Source organism: Tympanuchus pallidicinctus, unplaced genomic scaffold (assembly GCF_026119805.1).
Source record: "Tympanuchus pallidicinctus isolate F22 unplaced genomic scaffold, pur_lepc_1.0 scaffold16, whole genome shotgun sequence".
NCBI lineage: Eukaryota > Metazoa > Chordata > Aves > Galliformes > Phasianidae > Tympanuchus > Tympanuchus pallidicinctus.
In genome coordinates, this window is record NW_026294679.1 from 3,169,374 (window position 1) to 3,192,358 (window position 22,985).

General features: G+C 48.0%; 1 protein-coding gene across 1 annotated transcript in view; it reads left to right on the forward strand.

The window, feature by feature from the left end:
- The window catches only part of CTBP2 (C-terminal binding protein 2), a 107,843-nt gene that overhangs the window by 41,276 nt on the left and 43,582 nt on the right, over positions 1-22,985 (forward strand). The window contains exon 2 of the mRNA XM_052676844.1: positions 19,881-20,040. Within this exon, the coding sequence (XP_052532804.1) occupies positions 19,983-20,040 (58 nt within the window). The 5' untranslated portion in view covers positions 19,881-19,982. The remainder of the gene's footprint in view (positions 1-19,880; positions 20,041-22,985) is intronic.

The following is a 22,985-nucleotide window of genomic DNA, read 5'->3' on the forward strand; positions in this document are numbered from 1 at the left end:
TACCTAACGTTAATATCAAGGTGGTTGTTCTTTGTAATTAGCAGCTGACAGTGATGGTGAGAGACACCTTCGTGCCTGTGCATATGTATATATTTGTTCTTACTTTAAATTCTTTCCCATACAAAATTCAACACTGTCAATGTCAGTAAAATCATTTTGAAAGCCGATCAGATTTAAAATCAGGTCCCTTAATGAGCTTCCCATTGGCACGTGAGACCTTCCTTACAGAATTCAGGTTTGTGTCAGCAGCTGAAACTCACAGGATTCCTCGGCCTCTTGCTGGCCGCTCCACTGACCTTGTGAGACTGGTGAGTAACACCAGGCCTGGAAAAAGGATCTGGGAGGCATCTTTCTGCACGAGCACGATTGTGGTTTTGCTCCATGTGGCATTACTGGCAACTCGGGGCTTTCCTAGAGGGAGACGAGGATTGCTGTGTGGTATGGCTCTGTGAGCATTGGCTGAACCATTCCCAAACCCAACCCATTGGGATCTGCACTGGGAGCATCTCCAGTTGGGCTTTGTTGGCTTTACGCAGAACAAAATCCCTCTGTTACTGTTGTATTCATGTATGTGCCACACTTAGTGCTGCAGCTTACTGAGCGCATGGATCAGTCCCAAGGCTTCAGCCCACTCAGCTCCGAGGACGCCGTGGCTCCAGATGGTTGGGGTTGATAGCATGGTGAAGGTGGATTAGGGCTATCTGGCATCCTTGCCACCTCTCGCATCTCTTGTAGCAAACAATTCAGTGCAAAGTCTCTGAAGAAAATAAGCGAGGCTGCGACTCTGGAAATAAGTTGCTGTGCCTCCCATTGTTACCCCCCTTTGTTGTTTTTATTTAAAAGAAGAATCACTCTTTTTACAGATTTATTGTCCCAGCCTGGCTTAAAAGAGAAGGGGACAGAACAATCAGCAGTGATTTATTTCTTTAATGCATTTTAAATAAGTAGACCCCCAAGAATGAAGCAATGGTGCATAATTACGCTGCACCGGTCGCAAAACTCGGGCTGTGCTGCCGCCAGCTCTTAATTTAACACCTGGCCAGCCTGAGTGAGCTGCAGCTCGCTCCGAGCTGTGCTGTTCTCTGGTGGCAGTTTCTCTCCTTGTGAGCAGGGTCAGCTCGTCTCAGTGCCCTGTTCCTGCCTTGGCGCTGCTTCAGGAGCATCTGGAGCTCCATGTCTGCCCGCTGCCCCCCACCCTGTGCCCAGGAACTCCTGCCCACATTGCTGTCTCCCCAGTTAAAGCAAGCAGAATCACTTGGAGTGTTACATTTCCCCTGCACGGACCTCCTGATGATTTCTGTGTTTTTTACATGTGCGTTTTCCTGTTTTTGTTTAGCTTCTTCAGCTTTATCACTTCCCCGCTGCTGACTAAAGGAGCTGCACAACAGGGGAAAGTGTGACTAACTCACTGCCTGCCTGGGGGAAAGAGTGAGACTGGTTCTGCACATGCTGCTGATAAATGCACAGAGTAAATAGAATTGAAAAGTGGGGAAAAACAGCTTTTTTTCCTACATTCTCTTTTTTTTTATAGCAATGTTAGTCACTTCTTCCAGCAAACACAGGTTAAAGCAGCTTCTATCACAGTAAGATTGCTTGCAGAAGCAGCAATACCAGCTTCAAACGTGTGCTTCATTCTGAGATACTTCACTGTAAGCTGGGAGGAAGACCAACAAATGTTCTCCTTCTCTTCCTAGCATCCCCCTTTGTTTTGTAGCATGTCTTGTAGGTGTGGTGGTGCCATGTAAGAGAATCATAGAATGACCAGGGTTGCAAAGGAGCACAGTGCTCATCCAGTTCCAACCCCCTGCTGTGTGCAGGTCACCAACCAGCAGCCCAGGCTGCCCAGAGCCACATCCAGCCTGGCCTTGAATGCCTGCAGGGATGGGGCATCCACAGCCTCCTTGGGCAACCTGTGCCAGTGTGAAAACCTGGCCCTTGTCCTGGGGCCACATCATCCCTTCATGGAGTGTCTGCGCAGAGCCGCTCTCGTATTTTTCCTCTGAGCATCCCAGCGTGGCTTTGGGAGGAAGGGGAAATCTATTTGTGTGTAAATACAGCGCCGTGATGTTTATTTAGTGTCTTTGTTTACTTTGAAAGTTAGTCCCATGCTAATGAATTTATAAAACCTACATTATCCATAAAGCTGTCACAGGAACAAAATTTAGTAATAACTCAGGTAATGTATTTAAACCACCAGTGAGTTTGCTCTATCCTTGAGTTGATAAATCGTACGGCTTCATTTGCTAGGAATCAGCAATTTTATGTGGCAATTAATTTTAATGGCAACGGGGAGCCAAAGGACTACGTTTTTTTTTTACCCTTGCTTTTCTGCACGTTGATGGGAATATCCTGGTGGTTAACATTCAGACTGCAGAACGAGGAAGCAGTGTGTGCATAGTGCTTGCTCTGCACAGTGCTGGCTGAGCCCTGCTGTGGTGTCTGGGCACAAGGCACGTCCGAGCAGCAGCCCCTGATGTCTGTCCCCAGGATGTGTGTGCAGGAACTTGCTGCTTCTTGCTTAGAGTTGTGTACATCACTGTCAAAAGCCGTGAACTCAAGGCAGGGGCTGGGAGCCGAGCGCTGCTGAAGTGTTTTGGTGCCGATTTTACCCTCTTGGTGTTTGATGCCCACTGAGGAAAGGTCCCGATGTACGCTGGGCTGCCAGCCCTGTAGTTGTGTGAGATCCCATCTGGGAAGCTCCTGCTGCTCCATCTGCATCTCATCATTCCCATCCGTGGTACCGATGGGTTCCCAGCAGCATGCAGAGCCCAGTGTAGTTCCCCTAATGCTGAGATATGTCTTGTTGCAATAAAAAAACAGCAAGGGTGGTAATTTTAAGGGGATTTATTTACGATGTGGTCAGCTAACATTCATATCTTGGTTTTTGCCCTCTGTGAAGAGCAAGCAGGGCTGTGGGGAGGATTTTGGTATAAGTGACCTTACAACCACCATTGGTGGCCCGTCGGTGCACTTTGGACATCATCTGTATTAGAACTTTGTCAGTTCCCAGAGAGGACAGTGGCCCCAAAATGAGGTTGGTTGAAGTTATGAGTAAGGTTGTGAACCTGGCGGAAATTTCATTCTGTCCAATATTTATTCTGCTGTTTGGGGTTGCACGGAGTTACCGGTCTGTAAAATGAGGTCACAACCAGAAAAGAAAGTTTGGGAGCTGCTGCTTCGGAGCCTGGGTTGAAATTAATTATTTGTATACCTTGGAGGGTTGCACTGGTTTTTAAACAAGACAGCTGGGTTAGAAAAACAGTCTGAATTCGTTGTGAAATACGTTGTGTGATGGCCAGCTTTTGAACCTTGCACTCCCTTGGTGCTCTACCAACCAGAAACTCCAAATTGGCTGCTTAAAATCGGCCGTGTGGTCACCCAGATATTTCATTGTGTTATTGCAGAAATCGCAGCAGTTCCAGATGCCGTGGGGCCGGGGAGCAGCTCGTAGCCACGTTTGGAAAAGCTGGTCTGGTTTTGTCACTTGCGTTGTAGCCATGGACACTCAGGCAGCAGAAGTGCTGGTGTAGAAAGGAGGGCTGGGCTGGGAAAAAAACAGCTCAAGGGCATTTAAATGAAGGAAATCATAGAATCACCAAGGTTGGAAAAGACCTCCAAGATCGTCCAATCCAATGGTCCACTTACCAATATTTCCCCACTAAATCATGTCCTTTAAAAGCCCAGGGAGCATGGATTTGGATGTGAAAAATGCAATGCAAAGTGTCAGCTTTGTGGCTTCAGATGAGAATGTTCTCTTAATTTCTCTAAGTTACGAATGATAATAAAATCTCACCCTTGAAAACTAAAAAGTATATTCCTCCAAGAGGGGTTGGAACGATGCGATCTTTGAGCTCCCTTCCAACGTAATCTTTTCTATGAAGCATCAATTCAAAATACCAACAATTCCCAATTTACAAAGAAAATAATACATCTACAGCAATATAACTGTGTTTCCATGGACAAAAACAACCGACCAAACTTAGAGATGCAGTACAAACCCTGATAGAGCAGCAGTGCCAGGTGTCAGCCCGTGCCTTTCCCAGGCATCCCTCTGCAGGACTTCTTACCCGCTGCCTCTTCTGCCTACTGGTAAACTCTGATCTCCCCACTGACCTCTGGTCTGTTCTGGTTTGGTATTTATGGAGGATCACTTCTGAAGTGTATGTTTATGATCATTAAAAACGAGTCCTTTTTGTATTCTGTTGAGTTGTGAAGTGCTGATTCTGCACATTCGTTTGTTTTGGTTTTTTTCCCTCGTTGTTGCTTCCTTTCCAAACAGCCCCAGACAAAGGTGCTCTGCTTAGGCTTCAGTTGCTCATTAGTGGCGTGACCTCTACGCTTGGGAATATTGCATTGGGGAGTGGACCAGGGCTGCGTGATGTCTGCTGGGAGGTGCAGGGGAGCACCCCGACGTCTGTGCCCAAAGGACGCTGCGTGGGCAGCCTCAAGCTGCAGACTCAGCATCTGGTGGAGGAATTCTCATCACCTCATTGTTATTGTTTGACTTGTGACTTTGTTATTGCACGGCCTGAGTTGCAAGGAGAGCAAAAAAGAAAAAAAGAGAAGCAAAGTTTTGGTCTTTTTCCTGTGCCATGGGGAGCCCCACTCGTTGTTAGCTGCTGATAAAGAGAGCTTCAAAACCGCGAGTTTTTAAGCAGGGAACATGTTTAAATAGCAGGGAAGATGGATGCTTTTTCTGTCTCCATCACAGCCCTGCCCTGACAAAGCCCATGCCCTTCTGGAGCGCACCATCAGCTGGCTTTCTGCTTGCCTTGCTGGGAGTCATGGGGTGCAATACTTGGGGCTGATGTGCCCACAAAGCAGTGACTCTGTACTGCTTTTCCTTCTTAGTTCCCTGAGTCTCCCTGTCCTGATCCCTTTCTCGGTCACTTCTGCCCCAAACGATTGCTGGGCCACTGTCATCCCTGTCCCTCCTGGCACACCACTGCTGACTGGGTGTGTAATGCCCGTATTTGATATCTGTGAGGGAGGCCCAAGCCTTACAAATGGACTGGGGGTCCACAGCCAGGGAAATGGCACATTTGGGAAGTCTGGATGTGAGAAAGGAAGTCCTAGGAAGATCTTCCCTTTCTGTTGGGAAAGACTATTAAGACTATTACACAGGGGCCCTGGGCTGCCTCAGCTGAGATATGTGTGAATGTCGGAGCATTCTCAGAGGTCCTGCTCTATTTTGTGTCCCGCACAGAACACAGCTGGTTCTGGTGGCCATTTGCATTCTGCTTCAACCATGGCTGTGCCTGTTTGTTGTAACTCCATGTTCTGCTTTACATGTACCCAAAGCCCTATGATATTGCCTTGCCTGAAGCAAATCCCTTCAGTGGTTGCTGATGCTGTGGTGGTGTTCAGGAGACGGCTCACTCCATCGCACCCAGCCTGTAGCACACGATGGCACTCATGATCCTGCTTGCTGGCCTTAGGTCCACACTCACAACCTTTTAAGATCCGCAGCCCACGAGACTGTTCCTCCCTGCTAGTGCTTGAGATGGTGTCTCAGAGCATTGGCAGACATGGCACCAGCCCTACTGCAGGCTGCCTCAGAGCAGTGATTCTGTTTGCATGCTCCCTAGCAACTTAGTGTGTTGGTTCAATTACAAAGGACTCCAAAAACTCACTCCATCTGGTTTTCCAACCCCAGATGCGACCACCCCAAAGAGTGATCTAATTCTTCTGTATTTAGACTCGAAAACTTCTCACCAGTTGGTGGTGCGGGAAATCAAATGAGAGTCCTTAGGAGCAATAAGATCCACATGCTGCCCTAATTGCACATGGAGCTACAGCGCTGCTCTTGCTCGAGCGTATATGCAGCGCTGCTCTCAAAGGGGTATTGTTAGGTGAGGGGAAAGCCCACAAATCTTAATTTGAGTAATAACTTAATGTGTTCCAATAATTAGCTGCTCGTGATAGGGGCCCCTCGGCGTCTGGTGTGGGGCGTTGTGTGATGCAATGCCTTCTGTGGGGGGAGGCAGGCAGGTCGGTGTGGGCTGGAGGTACCGAGCAGACGGACCGCACTTGGCAGCCCAGAGAGAAGCTGGAGCAGAGCTCTCCCCTCCCATCAGTGCCATTAGTGGGGAGCAGAGCTGTGTTGTTTTAACTCGCTGTTAGACACCGGTGGTTTGTCCTGCCTGCACGATGGGGTTCTTGAGGCTTGGGGGGTGAGCGAGGGAAAGTCAGAAACGTACTCAAAGCTTTAGACCGAGTTTCACAAACGAATGAGGAGAGACCGGCAGTCAGCATTCGCTCCGACGATGGGAGCAGGCCCTGGTTCATGCTGCTGGTTGTTTCCAGTGAAGGTTTCCTGTGGGAGCCCCACGTGCCTCACAGGAAGCGTGGTCGGGCTGGTGGCCGCGGGCCGTCCCTGCTCGCACCTCCACCGGGCGGTGATGCACGGCCGTGTGGGAAGGCCGGCTGTCCTCCGGGCTGCTCCGAAGGTACGCGTGGCTCTGTGCAGGAGCCCAGCCCCAGGAGACCCGGGTTGTGTCAACAAGCCCAGTAGGCACTATTTTAAGCTGCTATGTACCTAACGCTTCCTGTTTTTCAGGAGAAACTTCTTGTTTTCTTGCTTTTATGTTGACGGATTTATTTTAATGGCTTGTTCCTGAAGGAGGGCGTGGGGTTTCTTTTCCCCAGCTCTCCTGAAGTGTTGTGGGTTGGTGACCCGTGGGGCGGGAGGACTCCTGGTGCTGGGCTGCCCTTGGCGGTCAGCCTGGGCACCAGGGCTGCCTGGGGTCTGGTGGCAGCAGGGTCCCGCTGCAGGTAGGCAGCTGCCCCAAAGAGAGCTGTGAGGGTTTTGAACTTTGGTTAATGCTAAGTTAAGCCATGTGTGGTTCTCTTTCGAGGAGTGTTGGCCTAACCAGCAAGGACGAAGTAAATAGCATTCATTTCCTGCTGACCTTTTAACACCGACAGATGTTTTCTCTTACAAGTACCATAGGCCACTTCAGTCACTGACCTCATCAAGTGAGCTGCTGCCATTTTCTTACTCTGCAGTCTCTAATGCTGCTTTTTTAACCCGTTTTGCTGAGGCCCGCCTGCAGAAGGGGGTCTCCCGCCTCGGTCTGAACCCATGCACCATTAGACTTTTTTTGCTTTGGATGAACCAACCACATCCTCCTCATTTTTGTCCTCGGTGGAGGATGGCAGATGTTTCCTCTGATGGGCTCCATCAGGCTGCCTGAGGGAAATGAGTTTCCCTTTGTGATATTTTCCCTGGAGGTCCTCTCACAGGTTGGACTTGCAGGCTCACGGCTGGAGCACTGAGTCCATCGGCCTTGTCCGTGTTTGCTGTTGATGAGGAGAATGAATGGGGTCCTGAATCACCTTCAGGCTCAAAAAATGAATGGGTTGCCATGTCAGCACCAAGGCTTCCACCAGCAGTGTTCCCATCAGTGCTGGTTGCACTACTGGTGCCTGCTTCTCTGCAGCCTCGTGGCTCTTTGTCCTGCCCAAAGAATCAAGCAGATCTTAGTCCCATCCCCAGGCTGCCCTGCTAGGAAATCACCTGGGTGTTGCCTTTTTTGCCCAGTCTTCCCTCCTGCATCTCCAGATCTGCTGCTGCAGATGGTGCTGGGTGGGAATCTGTGCAGGAACTGATGCTGCTGGGGAAACAAGTGTAGTAGTAGTGAACAGTAAAGCTTGTTCATTCCTGCTGCCTTTTAATTTGCTTTTGGCCAGGGGATGTTCAAGTCTGAGCATGACTCATGTGTCTAAGACTGTCAGAGATGCCGAGTTCATCCAGGAGACAGCTGAGGGAAGTTTGTCTGCTGTCTGTCCTGGCCAGAACCTGCCTTCTTCTTCCAGTCCTTTGTGGAGAGTGTGGGGACAAGCTCTGGAGAGAGGTAATGGAGGAGAGAGATATGGTGGTAGGTTGACGTGCATGGTAGACTTTTGTTTGAGACCTTCACGTGTTGGTGAGGAGCCTCTTCCCAGAGCTGGCTTTGCAGCAGTGTCCTGTCTGGTGGCATGGAGCAGGGTGAGGTGTCTGCATGTCTGGGGTGAAATAAAGCACGACTCCAAAGGCTTTGCTGCAGAGCGCACCGCTGGTGTTCCTGAATTAGTGGCATTCAGTGTGAAGTGCAAAGCCTTCAGACTTCTTTTGGCTTCGGGTGGGGGGGATCAGAGAGGGGAAATACAGTGTGATGATCAGTTGTCGAGTTATTCCATCTGGAAAGGGATGTTTGTTAATTTGAGGCTTATGGAATTAGCCTCATAGACTTTTTTTTTTTAATCCCATATTGAAATTAGGTTGATGGAGATCCCCAGGTTGCCTCTTTGCGTTCTGTCTTCATTTTAGTGGTCTCCATACATATTTAGCTCAGAAGTTTTACTTCATGAGTTGTGATTTCTATCCCGAGTGGTGGGTTTATGCAGGGCAAATAAGGAGAAAAGAAATACTGTGGCTCAGATTCCCCTTTTCCTATGTAATTAAAAAGAGAAGTATGCAAAATCTTAAAAATTCCTGAGTATTACTCAAACATTACCAACTTAATAGTTTCAGGTTTCAAGAAAAATGACTCACGGGCATTTTTAATACAGGATTGCTCAAAATAGAGTTGAGCATGATTCATGTTAGCAAATTAAGACAACAGAAGCAAGCAAAAAAGCCTTTAACCTGGCATTTGCCCTTTGTGAGAGATATGCTATAGAAGGGATGGCTGAGCTTTCCCTTCTGCTCATGGTATCCATTGGTGTGGGGAACAGCATGCAGGGCAGGGAGCACTGTCAGCCCCAGCTCAACCTATCTGGCAGGTTATCTGCTGGGGGCTTCCTGAGCAGGGTGGGTAAAAGGATTGCATCTCTGAATGGTGGGAATCCTGCCTGCCTTGTATATTAATGTTTGTCGGTCGGTATCTTTAGGCTGTGCCTAATTGTTGTAGACGGTCATGAAGATCAAACTTTTGAGTCTGAAGTAGAGGAAGGCAAAGTCTGTAGTCAGGTGCCTTTTGCAAAGCCTTTCATTCACCGGCTTGTGTCTAGCACTGGACTGGTCTACATTTTGTGGTCAGCATGGCAAGAGAGATGTCCCATCTACAGCAGTGTGCTGCCTGGATGGGCTCTAGTAAAAGAGGAGCCAACTCCTTTGGCTCTGCCTGAAAGCGAGGAGGATTCATAAAGCACGCTTGTAATACAACCCTTGTGAGAAGGATTGTTGAACAAATAGCCAGGTAATCTAGTTTGCCTTTTCTGCAGTGTTTTAGTTTGCCCTGTGCTGGCAGTCAGCTTTTCCCAGGTTTAACCTTGCACAGAAGATTTTATCTCACGAGCCGGGGGAGATGGCTGCTGATGGTGGAAAACATCACCAACTTAGCGAGTGGATTACTGAGCAAAATCGATTTTATTTGGTTCGTTTATAGGCTGGAAGGCAACACAATAGTGTCTGCTTTGCTTCCACGCCAGCGAGGAGGGAGCGCCCCAACCCGTGTTGGAGCCCCTGTGTGTGCCTGAGAGGCACCCACGTGTTTTGGACCACGTTCATCGCCGACGTAATTCTGATGGCATCGTTCTGGCTGACTGAGCAGGACCTGCAGAGACGCCTTAGGTGTACGTCTGGTGTCTGTTTGCGGCTGTTTCTACTTACATGTTAAAGATTCTCTGTGAGCGATGGGAGCGGAGACCTCCCCGTGCTCCTTGCTGCTCCCTGGATTGATGTATGGTGCTTTCCCTCCTGTTTTGTCAAAGTGTCCTCTGCTCCAGAGATAATGCAATTGCTATGCAGTGCCGTGCAAATACTGTTCTGTATTTGTATCTCTTCTCTATTTAATTATACTGTATAAATGTCCTCGGTAAATTTGATAAGTTGGGTGAAGGATATTGATTTTTTAGTCTCTCTCGTGCATGGCTCCTTGCAGCGGCAGCAGCAGCTGTTCCCCAGGTCTGTTTCCTGAGTGAAGGTTCAGCATTTGAGTATTTTCAGGATAACAAAAGAATTTCTCTCCTCTCCCGGTTAAGCTGCCGATTGTGGGAAGAGAAAACATTCGTGTTGGGTGGTGTTTTTTCACGCCTTAGACTCACATCGTCTGTAATTGCAGGTGGGAAGGGAGATGGAGGTGCACAGCAGACCTGGCGCCTTCGTTGCTGTGGGTAAAGCCTGCTGCCAGCTCTGGGGAGCAATGAGAGAGGGATGCTCTGGGGCTGGGCCAGGCCTGGGGGCAGCAGTGGGATCCCACTCCCCCTGCATCACCCACAGTGGGGACGCAGACCTGGCAAGCACGGCGTGGGAGGGAAACGAAGAGTGCATTCAGAGGGTTAAAGCAGGAGGGCCAACAGCCTATTTTTAACAGCAGTTTTGAATGTGAAGTGTCACCGATGTTAAAAAAAGCTGGTGGTGAATAGCAGGGAAGATGCGTGCAGTAGTGGAAAGCCAGCTGCAGCTCTTTGAGCCGCCCGCTGCCGTTCGGTGAGGCTGCGAACACTTGGGTAGTGTTAGTGTTTTAATTTTTCTTTTCTCAGCCCGAGGTCTCCCTGCACAAGGGAATTCCTTTAAACCATGCTTAGCTTTCAGCCTCTTAAGATATTTTCGTTCTTCAAGAGGAAAGGAAGGGAGAAGTGTAGATATTTGTGCACTCTCCTATCGTGCTCGCTCTCTTTTCATTCTCTTGGAACATAAAATGTTTTCCTTTCCCTTTTTTTTTTCCCCCCTGAAAATTAGACCCTGTTTTTTCTTATGGCTAATTTCCATGGATTCCTCATACAGGATTTCAGCCTTGATCTGCAATGCAAGCCTGTGGCTGTTCTTCCTAAAAGTTTGGTCCCACCGGGGCTTTCATTACAAATCCTTCTTTTCGGTAGCAACTTGCCTTCTGCAGACATCCCCCTTCGGAGCCAGCTGGGTCAGTGGCTGTGTCACCCCATGTCCCACCCCCAGGACAGGGACGTGGGGCTGCCACGTGTTCTTTGCTCTCTGCACGGACACAGGAGGCTGCGGCACCGCGGTCCCTGTAGTCAGCGATCTGCAGAGCAATGCGTCCCCGAGCAGCGGCCCTGTCTGCCCATTGTGTCACCGATCTGAGCATTAAAGGGACCCCGAGTAGGTGTTGCCACAATAAACCATAACAGCTCCATGGGAGCTGTCACAGTTCATTGCATCAATAATGTGTGCATTAAGGAGTCCTGAGCAGGCCCTGGCACACAATGGGCCGTTACGGCTCCAGATGAGGCTGTGCAGATTTAGGTCAATAACCCAAGTGTTGTTAAGTCCCAAAATAGCTGCGATACAGCAAACTGGCTCCTAAGAAAGATGCGTAGATTATGCAAACCTGTGGTGGTGGCAGAGGATGCTCTGACTTACTGCTAAAGGTTAGTGGCGGGAGAATTATTTCATTTTATTTATGGCTGTTATCTAAACCTCTCTCCGCTCGCTTCGCTCCCTTCTTCCCTCTCCTTTCACCCTTCTGGAAATTAAACCGCCTGAGCGATGCTGCGGGAGCAGCAGAGGTGAGGTGCAAGGAAGGGGAGGATGGCTGGGTGGTCCGAACCCTTTCTTCTCCCAAAGCCATCCCCACCTCATCCCCACGGCTGGGCTCTGCATACCACTGGCAGCTCCCACTGCTGCCCATCACTTCCCCAGCCGAGGCCCTTTTGTGCGCGGGCGGTGAGGAGAGGAGTGCCTCCAGCGCAGGAAGGAGGGCCGGCTCGCATTGTGGGAGCATGCCTGAATGGAGACGTGGCCTTGAACTCTTGAACTCTTCTTTTTCTGTAGAGTACAACAACTGCGTACCTGAGAACACACACAGGACTTACTTAGGTGGAAAGCGGTTGTGTAGCGGCAGCAGATCTCGCATCACAACAAACAGGGTTTTCCACATTTCCATTCGGAGATTTTCTGTTTGAGATTCCTCTAGCAGTCAAGCCGCCAAAGATGAATTAGCCAAGCTGCTGAAGGTATTACATGTGTTTCCCCCTTCAGAGACTCGTTAGAGCACATTTTCTTCGCTGATAGTAGTAAGTGTTGCAAACAAAACACAGTTTTCCCCTTTGAATATTTCTTTACGCAGAGCATCATCTACATAAAAAAAAAGAAGAGTATGTTAAGCAACACGAATAGCTTCGGGCTATTTTGTTTCATGTTGCTAAATAAGTCAATGCAGATGAGGACTTTTTATGTAAGACTTGTAAATATAAGCATTCAGATAAGAGCAAATTACAGCTCTGAAAATCTCCTGGAGACAACAGAGAGTTGCTGCTCCTCCTGCTGCTCCCAGACCAGGCAGAGCTCTGAGGGTACGTGGTGTTGGAAAAGAGCTTGAGATGCACTGAGGAACACTGGGTGTTTGTTCCATGCTGGGCAGCTCCGTGCTGGTAGGGTCTGCTGGCCTGTGCTGTGCCTGCAGGGCATCATCCTTGGCTCTCCTGCTGAGCCACATCCCAAGTGGAGATGACTGGGGAATGACATTTCCATGAGATGGGCCCAAGGAAGGCATCCTGTGTCAATGTTTATTTCGTGTAGGCTGTGAATGAACTGTCTGGACTATGAGAGAATTGAGAAGTTGTGAGTAAAGGACAGTATTGCAGACTTTAAGGCACTTTAGTTGTGAATCCTTAAGTCTGGAAATTGGCTGTGCTGCCAGGAGTGCAGGGTGCTGTTGTGTTTGGGTCTGACATCAACCCAATGGTGCAGCAGCTTAGAACTCAGGCAGCAAGGTGTGCCCTGTGGGCAGGGACAGGAGCACTTTGCTCCCACCGTGTCTCACGTCTTTGTCTTCAAGGATGCACTCATCTCATTGCCTCTTTTATTATTTCTTTCATTTAGGAGTAAGACAGAACTCTTTTTGGAAGACCTTTGGCTCCTTTTGGTTGTCTTGTCATTGCTGCCATCACTGCTTTGAGCTTTTAACTTGTTAGCATATTGGGAGTGTGTACTTCCAGTAGGATGGTGGCCTTAAGTTGCACTGGAGGAGGTTCAGGTTGGATACTGGGAAGAATATCCTCCAAAAGAGTGGTGAGGCATTGGCATAGGGACCGGGGGGGGTTAATGTCCCTGAGGTGTTCCAGAGCTGTGGGGAGGTGGCACCGAGGGACCTGGGCAGTGGGCATGGTGAGGTGGGCTGGGGTTGGGGTTGGTGATCCAATAGGTCTTTTCCAGCCGTCATGATTGATTCAGATATTTAATGAAGCTCTCCACACTGGGGCTGGGTGCTCTGGAACCCCGAAATGCACAGCCGCCACCTTCCCAGTCCTGCTTGCTTCTGTCCAGGGAGCAAAGAGTGCTCTGGGCTTGGAGGGCTGGCAGCACAGCGTGGTGATGGGGAATCAGGGAGCTCCACGGGGGGTGCGTGTGTGCGGGAGAGGCATGGAGGCTGGAAGGATGTGGCTCTTGGCCACATGAAGATTTTGTTATGCAGCTCATGCTCAGGAAGTTTGGCCACCCTGATTACAAACATACGTGTGTTTGGAGATGGATGCTGAGATATCTGTCTCTTTCCTAATTTGATTTGTATTTAGATGGAGGGAGGAAAAACACCAGAGTGGGGAAGTGGGTGGCTTCGTGTGGTTTCCTTGCCAGCAGAAGCTGAAAACGGTTTAAAAAGCTCACATTTAGGAGCACAGTGGGATCTAGAAGAAGGCATCAGAAGGTAAGTGGCCTTGCCCTGCCTCTTGGCAGCGGGGAAGTTGTGTTTGCCTTTGTTCAGCTCTGCAGAGGGAAGAGCCCTCCGCTCCAGCTCCAGAGGTGGATAGCCGTGCTGAGACACAGCCTGTATGATCTGTTAATCATAAATAGATCATAACAGATCATAAATGATCTGTTAATCATTCTTAGAATATCAGAAAATGTAAACTGCTGTGTGTGAGAGCAAAAAGGATGGGCTTTGCTGTGTTGGAATTAGGGAGGGGAATGAAGCGAACTGAACAAAACCAAACCTTGGAGGCAACAATAGCTGCACACCAAAGTGTTTGTATAGCCAGGACTTTTTATCATAGCTATTTCTTCTTCTTTTCCTCTTGTCCTTGCTCTTGCTTGCTCATCTATATACAGCATATGGAAAGGTTGAAAAGTGGCAATTACTAAATGAGAGCAGACAGAAGCGGTTCTCCAGCAGCTCCAGATGGGGGTTAGCAGTGCTGTTCCCAAGCCCCGTGCTTCACTCCGCAGTATGAAATGCCCTCTAACGGCCAAATTACCACATAACTCACCCGGCGATGGGGAAACAGGCATTTTGCTAGGGACTTCCAGTCTGGCTGTGCTGATTTTGGTGTGGTTCTGAATAGCTGCTGGAGTAGAGCAGAGCTTTTGGTTATCGAGATGTAAAACAGATGAAGGCTTCTCTCTCTCCATCATTTGGTTGATGAGATACAAACAGTCTGAGAAGGAAAGCAGGACACGGAGTGAGGTTTTGTTCTGCAGCATGGCAGGGACCTTTGGAGACTTTCAGATTATTTCTGTATCTTTTTTCTCTTTTTAACTGGAAAAGTTGAAGGTAGTTTCTCAGGCCACTATGTGCCACGCTGTGCTGTAGTATCAGAGCGTGTGTTATCGGTGGCAGACACTTAGAAAAACAAGATAAGAGAGGCTGAAGGAGGCCCGTGATTAATTAGCAGATGGATTAGGCCCTCTCAAAGCTAAGTGGATAATTTAGGTTCAGCTCCTGGTTATTGCTTTGCCCAGCACCAGGTCCCTGTGAGCTGTCAGGGCAGGATGGGCAGAGCATCGACCTGCTTCCTGATGGCACAGGAGAGGTGACAGCTGTCCTTACAGCAGAGCTGTGTGTTTGTGCTGCAGCTGCAGGAGTGAGAGGAGAGCAGTTCTGGTATCTCCTAGTTGCACAGCAAGAGGAGAGGAGCTGCAGAGGGCTGTTCCTGCCTGCCAGCTAGCACTGCTGCATATGCTGGGAGATTTATTCCCTCAAAGTCAAGAGTCCATCACTGATGCTGAAGAGTAAAATTAAGGAAAAAAAAAGTGAAAAATAGAAACAAAAATCCAAGGGTCTCGCTGCCTTCCTTTTCATACTGTAGCAATTTGGGTATCGTCCTTTCACCAGGTCTTCGCAGCGACATCCTGGCTGCAGGAGCCCAATTTGGAATGCAGTTTGTAACCTGCACTGTAATTCTTAAAGAAACTGTAAAAAAAAAAAGCCCAGATCTAAGTGCCAACCTGACTCATGGTTTACGTATCATTAAGATGGACATAAAATGCTACAAAAATGTTCTTCTTTTACATATGCATGTATAATTGTAATTCTCTTACTGAGACAAGTAGCTTTGGTGGCACAGAACAGGGGTCCTCCCGGTGCCTTCAGGGCTCAGAGCAGTGCAGGGCCAGGCCCTCTGTGTCATCTTTGAAGCATTATTACTTTAACCCAGTCTGTATCTTGTTGCATAATGTTTTAAGATGTTGTCTCCATCTTTATGCAGCGTGTTTAATTTAGCAGCAGATGTGCAGGCTCATATGCCGTTATGGTACATTTTGTTCACTCATATAATAGTGAGTTTCTCAAAATTGTTACCAGTTCTTCAGCACTCCTACGGCGTGATATTCTCCTCTCTGTATGGTGAAAAGCAGAAGAGCTCTTTATTTCTCCATCTGCAGGTGCTAACGTGGGAGTGTCGGCTCATTGTGGAGCACACCTGACCTGCTGCATTGCTTTTTTGGGGAAAAAGGCAGCAAGCAGTCAGAGGAGGACAAGACTTCGGTCCTTAGGTTTCTGGGCACTAACCAAGCAAGGCACCTAGACAGAAACTGCTTCTTGCCACCCACGGAGGCATGCAGGCATTCCCATGGAGAGGTCTTAATGCAAAACATTGCTGAACACTTTGTGGCAGCAGAATCATACTAATAACTAATAAAGGCACTCAAGCTAATTAGCAATGGTTTTGCAGCAAGAGACCTGCCCTGGCTGTTCTGAGGGTGCCGAAGGCTTCACAGCAGAGATTGTTTTCCCACAAACTGGGAAGAATCTTTGTTCTTGATGTCCTGTTTCCCATGCGATGGCCAGGGGGTTTGATGGAGCAGAAGACCAAGCGTCGGCCACACAGACGCTGTGTGATTCCTCTTCCCAAGTGCATAGGGTGACATCCCTAGGCATTAAATAATAATAATTATGATAACCTATATTTTTTCCTTCCTAATGAAAATCTATGTTCTTTTCTCATCACCCGTATAAATGTTTAATCCATTTTTGGTTCCTGCTGAGCTGTTGTGCCTAATGGTACCTTGACGCTGTGAGCTGCACGGGTTGTTTTGCTGTTGCTTTTCCAAAGAAAGCATCCAAAAGGAGGATCTGGGCAGGGATTGAGTGGCCGGTGTCCCTTTCCTGTTATCCCCCTCCTCCCTGTGACTCTCAGAGCTGGGCACCCCCCTCGAGGATGCGCTGGCGGGGAGGAAGGATGACTCAAAGTGTCCCTCCTGCATTGTGCCGCCTGCTTTGTCTGTTTCCCCACCCCTGCCATTATCTCTGTGTGTCTCCTTTCTTTCCCCCACATTTCCTTTTTTGCACTGAGCCAAGCTGCCTTGCTGACATCTGAAGCCTGAGGCACAGCCCCCCTGCAGTCACGGCCACGGATGGAAGCTTGGGCATTTCACAGCCCTGAGAGCTGCTCCTGTGCTGAAACCTTGGTGTGAGTGAGATCCAGCTTTGGGACAGTGGACCTTAATGTAAAGGTGGCAGAGAGCTTGCTGTGGCTCATTTCAGTGTTACTGACTGTTTGGAATCATAGAACAGCTTAGGTTGGAAGGGACCTTGAAGCCCCTCCAATTCCATATATCTGGGATTGCCCCTACCTGAGTGCATCGCCTTCCACTTGGCCTTGTTGAACCTCACTGGATTGACATGGGCCCACTTGCTGAGCCTGTCGGGTCCCTCTGGATGCCATCCCTTCCTTCTGTTGTGTCAGCTGCGCAGCTCTGTGCCATCAGCCAACATGCAGAGGGTGCACTTGATCCCACTCTGTGTTGTTAAAGATGTTGAAGGGCACCCAGGAGGACCCCGTGGGAGGGATGCTTCCTGTGAGGGGTTCTCTAATATTTCTGTCCAACAGAGCATTTTATTTTGGAAAATCACATTTTCTTTCTTTTCGTTTCCCATCGAAAGCAGGGAAAATAAGCCCTGGTGCAGCTCTTCTCTCATTTTCTGGCTCATGGACTGTGGTATTTGACAGGCAGTATTAAGAAGCTATCTAAATGCGTTAACATCAGGATGAATATTTTTTCCTAAAACATTGCATTTAAGCACATGGCTTCTTTAACTAACTAACTAACTGCTGGCTATCATCGTGTCCGAGGGGTTTCAGGAAAATTTACATTTTGAAAGACACTGTTGGAGGCTAACAGGGACATGCAATTACTGTATGTAAATCACTTCACTTGTTTCCTAATCTCGCTAAAGATGAAGTACAGTTTTTCTGTGCGTGCCTCTCTCTCTTGCATTCCCTTATACAATGAGGTTTTCTTGTCTTTTAATTGCTGGCCGTGATTTCTGTCCTGCCTTGCCTGATTGTGTTTGTTTTATTTCGGAGGACATTTAGCCCCGCGCTCAGTTCCCAGTTGGGTTGGATGGAGAAATGGCCGAGAGGAGATTGAAGTCGGGAGCGCAGCTAATTGCATCCTGACTGCTGCAAATGGAAGAGCTCTTTTTTACAGCTCCATAGGAAGGCTGGGGAGCACCCCCTCGCTTTGCTTCCTTTCATCCAGCCCTGCCATAACCTGCCTGCGAGCGCCTACACAGTTTCAGTAAGGCTTTGGAGCTGTGCTTTTCTTGCTGGTGGTATCATGGACAGCTGTCATGTAAGGATGGAGCAGTTAGAGTTGTTAGGAGGGAGCTCATTCACGTGTTAAGCTGTGCTGGATTCTAATAGGAGCAGCAATCTCTGTAATTGTTAACAGTTCCTTTGTAGGAAGTTTTCTTTGGGGGAGCAGTACAGTGAGTTGAGATGGCTGGAAGAAAACTTCATTGGAAGCATTTGTCCATTAGGAAATGCGCTCAGTCAAAACTGCATACCCTTTGCATATCGATTTTGTTTGGGGGAAAAAGAGTCACAGAACAGCACAGTGATCCTTTTGAGCATTTTCAGAACAAAACAGTAACTTTTCTTCTGAAGAGACCGTTCTGTAACCTGTTGTTTCTCCCCGAAGGTGAGCTGGGATTTAATAGACCTGGGAAGCCACATGTCTCCATCTAACACTGGCTGTGGACGTGCTGCCCTTGTGTATGCCACGCTGACAGCATCATTCCTGTTGTACAAAATGTTTTGGCTGTTGCAAGCTTCTGCCTCCGGAATGGAAGTTTTCTGCTTCTTTTAAAGCATGGCATTAATTATTAATGGAAGTGGGAACTGTGCTCTTTAGCATCCCTATGTTTAAAAAAAAAAAAAAAAAAATCAATTAATTATTGCTATAAATCTCAGAGATTACGCTGCAGTTGTGCTGCTGGGAAATTGGCCATTAACTACCAGGAAATTGCCCATCTTCCCTGAGTCAGAATTCAGTTGTACCAACACAACCGTTTTCCTTTTATAAATTAACTATCAACGTGATGCATAATTGATAACCATTTATAATAATAACAATAATCTCCATGAAATTGTCATCTCGCTCTGCAGTGGCTTTGTTAGAGCCCTCACCCTGGTGTACACAGCCCAGCCCATGGGTTTGTTAACCCGGAGGCTTTCACTTGCACAGTCCAGGAGCTGCTGCAGAAGGATGAACCCACCAAGGGGACTGTGTGACTGTGCTGCAAGGATGAGTTGAGTGCTGCTGGTTGTGCTCTGTGGAGCAGGAAGCAGGAGCCAGTGTTCCCAATGAGGACATCCCTTGACTTAGCTGCATGCAGAGCAGCCAGAGCTTGCAGCTGGGTGCAGATGGCTGCTCAGGACAGGATTTCTCACTCTTCGTGCCCGTCTTCCCTTTCCCCTTCTGTCCTGGTAAGGCCTTTGTTTCCACTAGTTCTGCTCTTTTGGCAACATGGTATGGACTGAAAAGGGTGGGGCTGAAGGCAGGATGCATCCCTGGAGGGCTTGCAGCTCATGTCTGGGAACCTGTCTTCTTAAAACATCTGAGAGGATGGCTCACCATTGGGTTGCTGGCTGTACAATGTGAGTCGGTAAAAGATCAGCGTGTGCCACATTGGGCTGCTGGAATTCAGCTGTCAGCATGAAGTCTCTTCACCCGGTGTCTTCATTCATTGACACAACTGTAGATATTCTGTGAAAGGCTCAGCCCTGAGCCTTGCAGTGCGGTTGCTGGGGCAAATAACTGTGCTGCACCTTCAGGACCACAGCCTGAGCCCAGCTGCAAGCACTGGGAACCTGCAGAAACCAGAGTGACCCACCTGAGCTAAGAAGTTCAGGTTCTTCCTCCGTGTTATCGCAATGCAGAAGACCCTGCAGCCATTGTCCCTTTGTGGGGCATTTCTTGCAAATGTCAGCATGTATGGATTATGTTATTTCATTGCATTTAAATGTGTGCTCAGTAGAAACTATGCGGGTCGGGCCACGGTGGCAGCTGGAACATGCATTAAGGTCTAGCTGGAAGTCAAGGGCCATTGATGATTTCTGCTGGGCCAGGCTGTGTGTATGTCTGTGTGTGTAAAAGTACTGGCAGAGCAAAAGCTGCTTTCCCTTTTTTATGTACTCTCTAATAATCTTTCAGTGTCTGTGAGCCTACAAAATAGCTTAATGGATTTTGTCTGCTAGGAATAGATTTTTAAGGCAGAAATAAAACTCGGAAGGCCAGGCAGCGCTTTGGCAATTCTCATGTACAATGCTGGGTTTTCTGATCCCAGGGAAGATAAAGGGGCTGCACGCTCGGTTGGCGGCGTAGGATGTGGAGGGACGCAGGGCTGGAAGTGCTAAACCCACAGCCTTGGCTGCAGAAAGCCTGCTGAGCTGGGTGGGTTGGAAATCCTATTTACCAGCTCCTCTCCTCTCGACAGGATCGATACTGGCGGTATGCATGCCGACTCCTGTGAGTTTTCCTGACTTCCCGAGGGACTGCTTTGCTTTTTGAATCAGGAAGTTGGAAACTACCATCAAGAATGGCACTTGTAGATAAACACAAAGTGAAGCGGCAGCGACTGGACAGAATTTGTGAAGGTAAGAGGATATTCCAGCATTTCTCTGAAGATGACAGACTGTTAAAGTAGAATTACCTCACTTGTCCTTGTTTTATACAGCACTGAGAAGCTGAGATGCAGGTCCGTGGCTAGATCTCCCATCTTCTGTATTGGCACAAACTACATGGTTTTGGTGTCCAAGTATTGGCAAGGGACATACTGGTTCCACTCATTCCTCCCCACAGTCGTGTTCACAGACTGTTTAATTACCCAGTGTCATCTCCCACACCACTGGCCTGAGCCCTGCCCTGCTGCCCTTGGGGAGTTTGGGTAAAGGTCAGTCCTTTACAGCCACCACTCGCCTTAAGGCTTTGGCAAGGCAGAGATTTGGTTGTCTCACAGCCGCTGCTTGGTGGATATGGGAGTTGACCATGGCTCACAACAATGAGTATCTGCTGAAAATGGATGGAAATTCACAGATCATTCTTGAAATATATTGGAGTTGAAACTTGATGAACCTTGTGGTCCCTTCCAACCCAAGCCATTCTGTGATATTTCATACGCTTTGGAACAGATGTTTAGAATGGCTTTTGTTTTGTTGGTGTGTGATGATAAGACAGATCTGCTGTAAATTGTTCTTTGTTAATTGTGCGTTACAGTGGGACAGCGGACTCTTACCTTCTATTTATTCCATTTTCCAACAGAAGTCTGTAGCTAATCTTTTCCTATTCTAGCTCACATGAAATTACTTTTGATGGAAGTCAAGTGATGGCAAACAACCTCTGACTTTCAGGTGTACATTCCAGTACTTCTCTTAAGCAAACTGAAAGTCGTGGAAGTTTTGTCATCAGTGGCAAAAGCTGAGCAGAGTATTATTTTAGGAAAAATATCGTAAGTCACATCTCTTAAAGAGCTCCAGTTTTTATCTGCTCTTAAGGTGAAAACAGCAACCTGCAGGGTAACAAGTTGCTGTATTACTTGAATGCCAACCAAGTGAGATAGGCTTCGCTCTTGGATGAAAGCACAGAGCTCATGTGGGAGCTGTACTGCATCTGTTTCAGCAAAGTGTGTGGGGTTTGTGCAGCTTCCAGGGAGGGTAAAATGCTGAGCGCTGGGACAAGGTGGGTTTGGGATGGGTATTTGTGTTACGTATTGCTTGCTCCAGATGCCAGAGCTGTTGCTCTCCACTTGTCATGAGTTGTTTATCTTTAGATCAGAGTGAGCCTCATGCCCTCCTGTGCACGCAGAGCCCCACGAACAGCCTGAGTATTGCCCACAAAGCAGCAGCATTGATGGGGAGCTGTATGCTAAGCTCAGAGAACTGCTGGCAGGAAGAGAAAATCAGCTCTTCGTTTAATCATGTCATACATAAAGGTGGAGAGGCAACCCTGCCTCTTTGTTTAATTAACCCATCCCAAATGGGATTCGCATGTGAGCAGCACTGTATCCCTGGGCAGGATATGAAGCCCCGTAGATTTTGGAGGGGTGGAAGCAAAGCAGAAAGAGGTGAGGAGCCGGGAAGGGGTATCCAAAGTGTGCTGCAGCTTGGAGTTGCATATTTCTCCTTTTGAATGTCATAAACACTCAGGTGTAGTACAGTATCTCATCTTCAGAATTTACTTTGAACTCGACTTAAAAGAGTTGTGTCAGCTGAGCCTGGATGTTCAAAAGCTGCCTTCCTGGTTTGATGTTTACTATCAGATCGAGTTGCTGAGTGTACAAGAAATTCAAAAGGGCTGTATGACAAACCTGCTAACAGAGCTTTAGATGTGATTGAAGTTGAGATTATTTTCCTCTGATATATGAACTTCCTTCTTCTTTCTTGGTCAGAAGATATTCTTTCTTAATCTGTAAACATGCAGAAGACATAACTATTTAAAGTATACTTTGTCATTTGCCAGCTGTGTTGTGATTTGATTTTAGGGGTGGGATTCATGTTGTAAGACACTTGTATTTGTAAGCAACAGATCGTGACTGTGTGCTGGAAGCAGCATTGTAAAAGCTACCTTGAAAAACGCAAAGAGATGGGATTTCACAAAATACCAGGTTTATAGGACTGTGAATGTCCATACTGACATCTCTGATGGCTGTTTTTATTATAGTCACCTACTTGGATGATAGCATAGGAGAGCACAGAGGAGTGCATGTTCCAGCTGTTGAAAACACACCTTGAAATAACAAGCTTTTCTCTTGGTGTTGTCTCAAAAGTTGCACAGAGCACGGGGTGAAGTACAGTGAGAAGTCAGGCAGCTGTTGTCCAGAAAAGTCACTTGAATTATTCCTGTTGGGTTGGTGGCTGGACCTGATGGGCTTAGAGATCTTTTCCAGCCTGAATAATTGTACGAGTCTTTGTTCAGTGGAAGCATTCGTGCAGCTTTTCTCTTTAAATGAACGGATGGAATGCAGAACAGTGTTGAGCTGGTGGAAAGATAACTGTTTGGTGGGACACAGGGGGTTTCTGCGCTTGTTACAGGTCGATATGCCATCCCATCCCTTTTACAGCACGCACAGGAAGGGATGTCAATCAGTGCAGCAGGGTGGTGGCACCTCTGGAGCCCAACCATCCTTAGTGCTCCCCCTGCATGCTGTAAGCTCTGTCCAAGGAGTACTACTTAGTGCCCCATGTCTGTGCTGTGCTGCACAAACTGCTGCTGAGCAGTGGTTCTTAACGGGGGGCTGCTGGAAACATAACAGGCACGTGTTGAGGGAAATAGCTGACAAACTGCCGCGGTCCTAAAAGAGTGTTTTAAGAAGCTGCAGTATTTCTGTGTCTCTGTTAAACGTGCATCTGGCGTGGAAAAGTAATCCAGGCTGTACAAAGAGTGGTGGTATCTTTGAAAATGCCTTTATGTGCAGGTTTATGAGTCTTCCAGGAAGTTAGGGAGTTTGGTTTCATTGCAGTACACAGTGCCTCCGTGCTTTTTTTGTGTACAGTTATGGGGTCTTTATATGACAGAGCTCCTTTTCCTGCTAAGCAGGCTATAT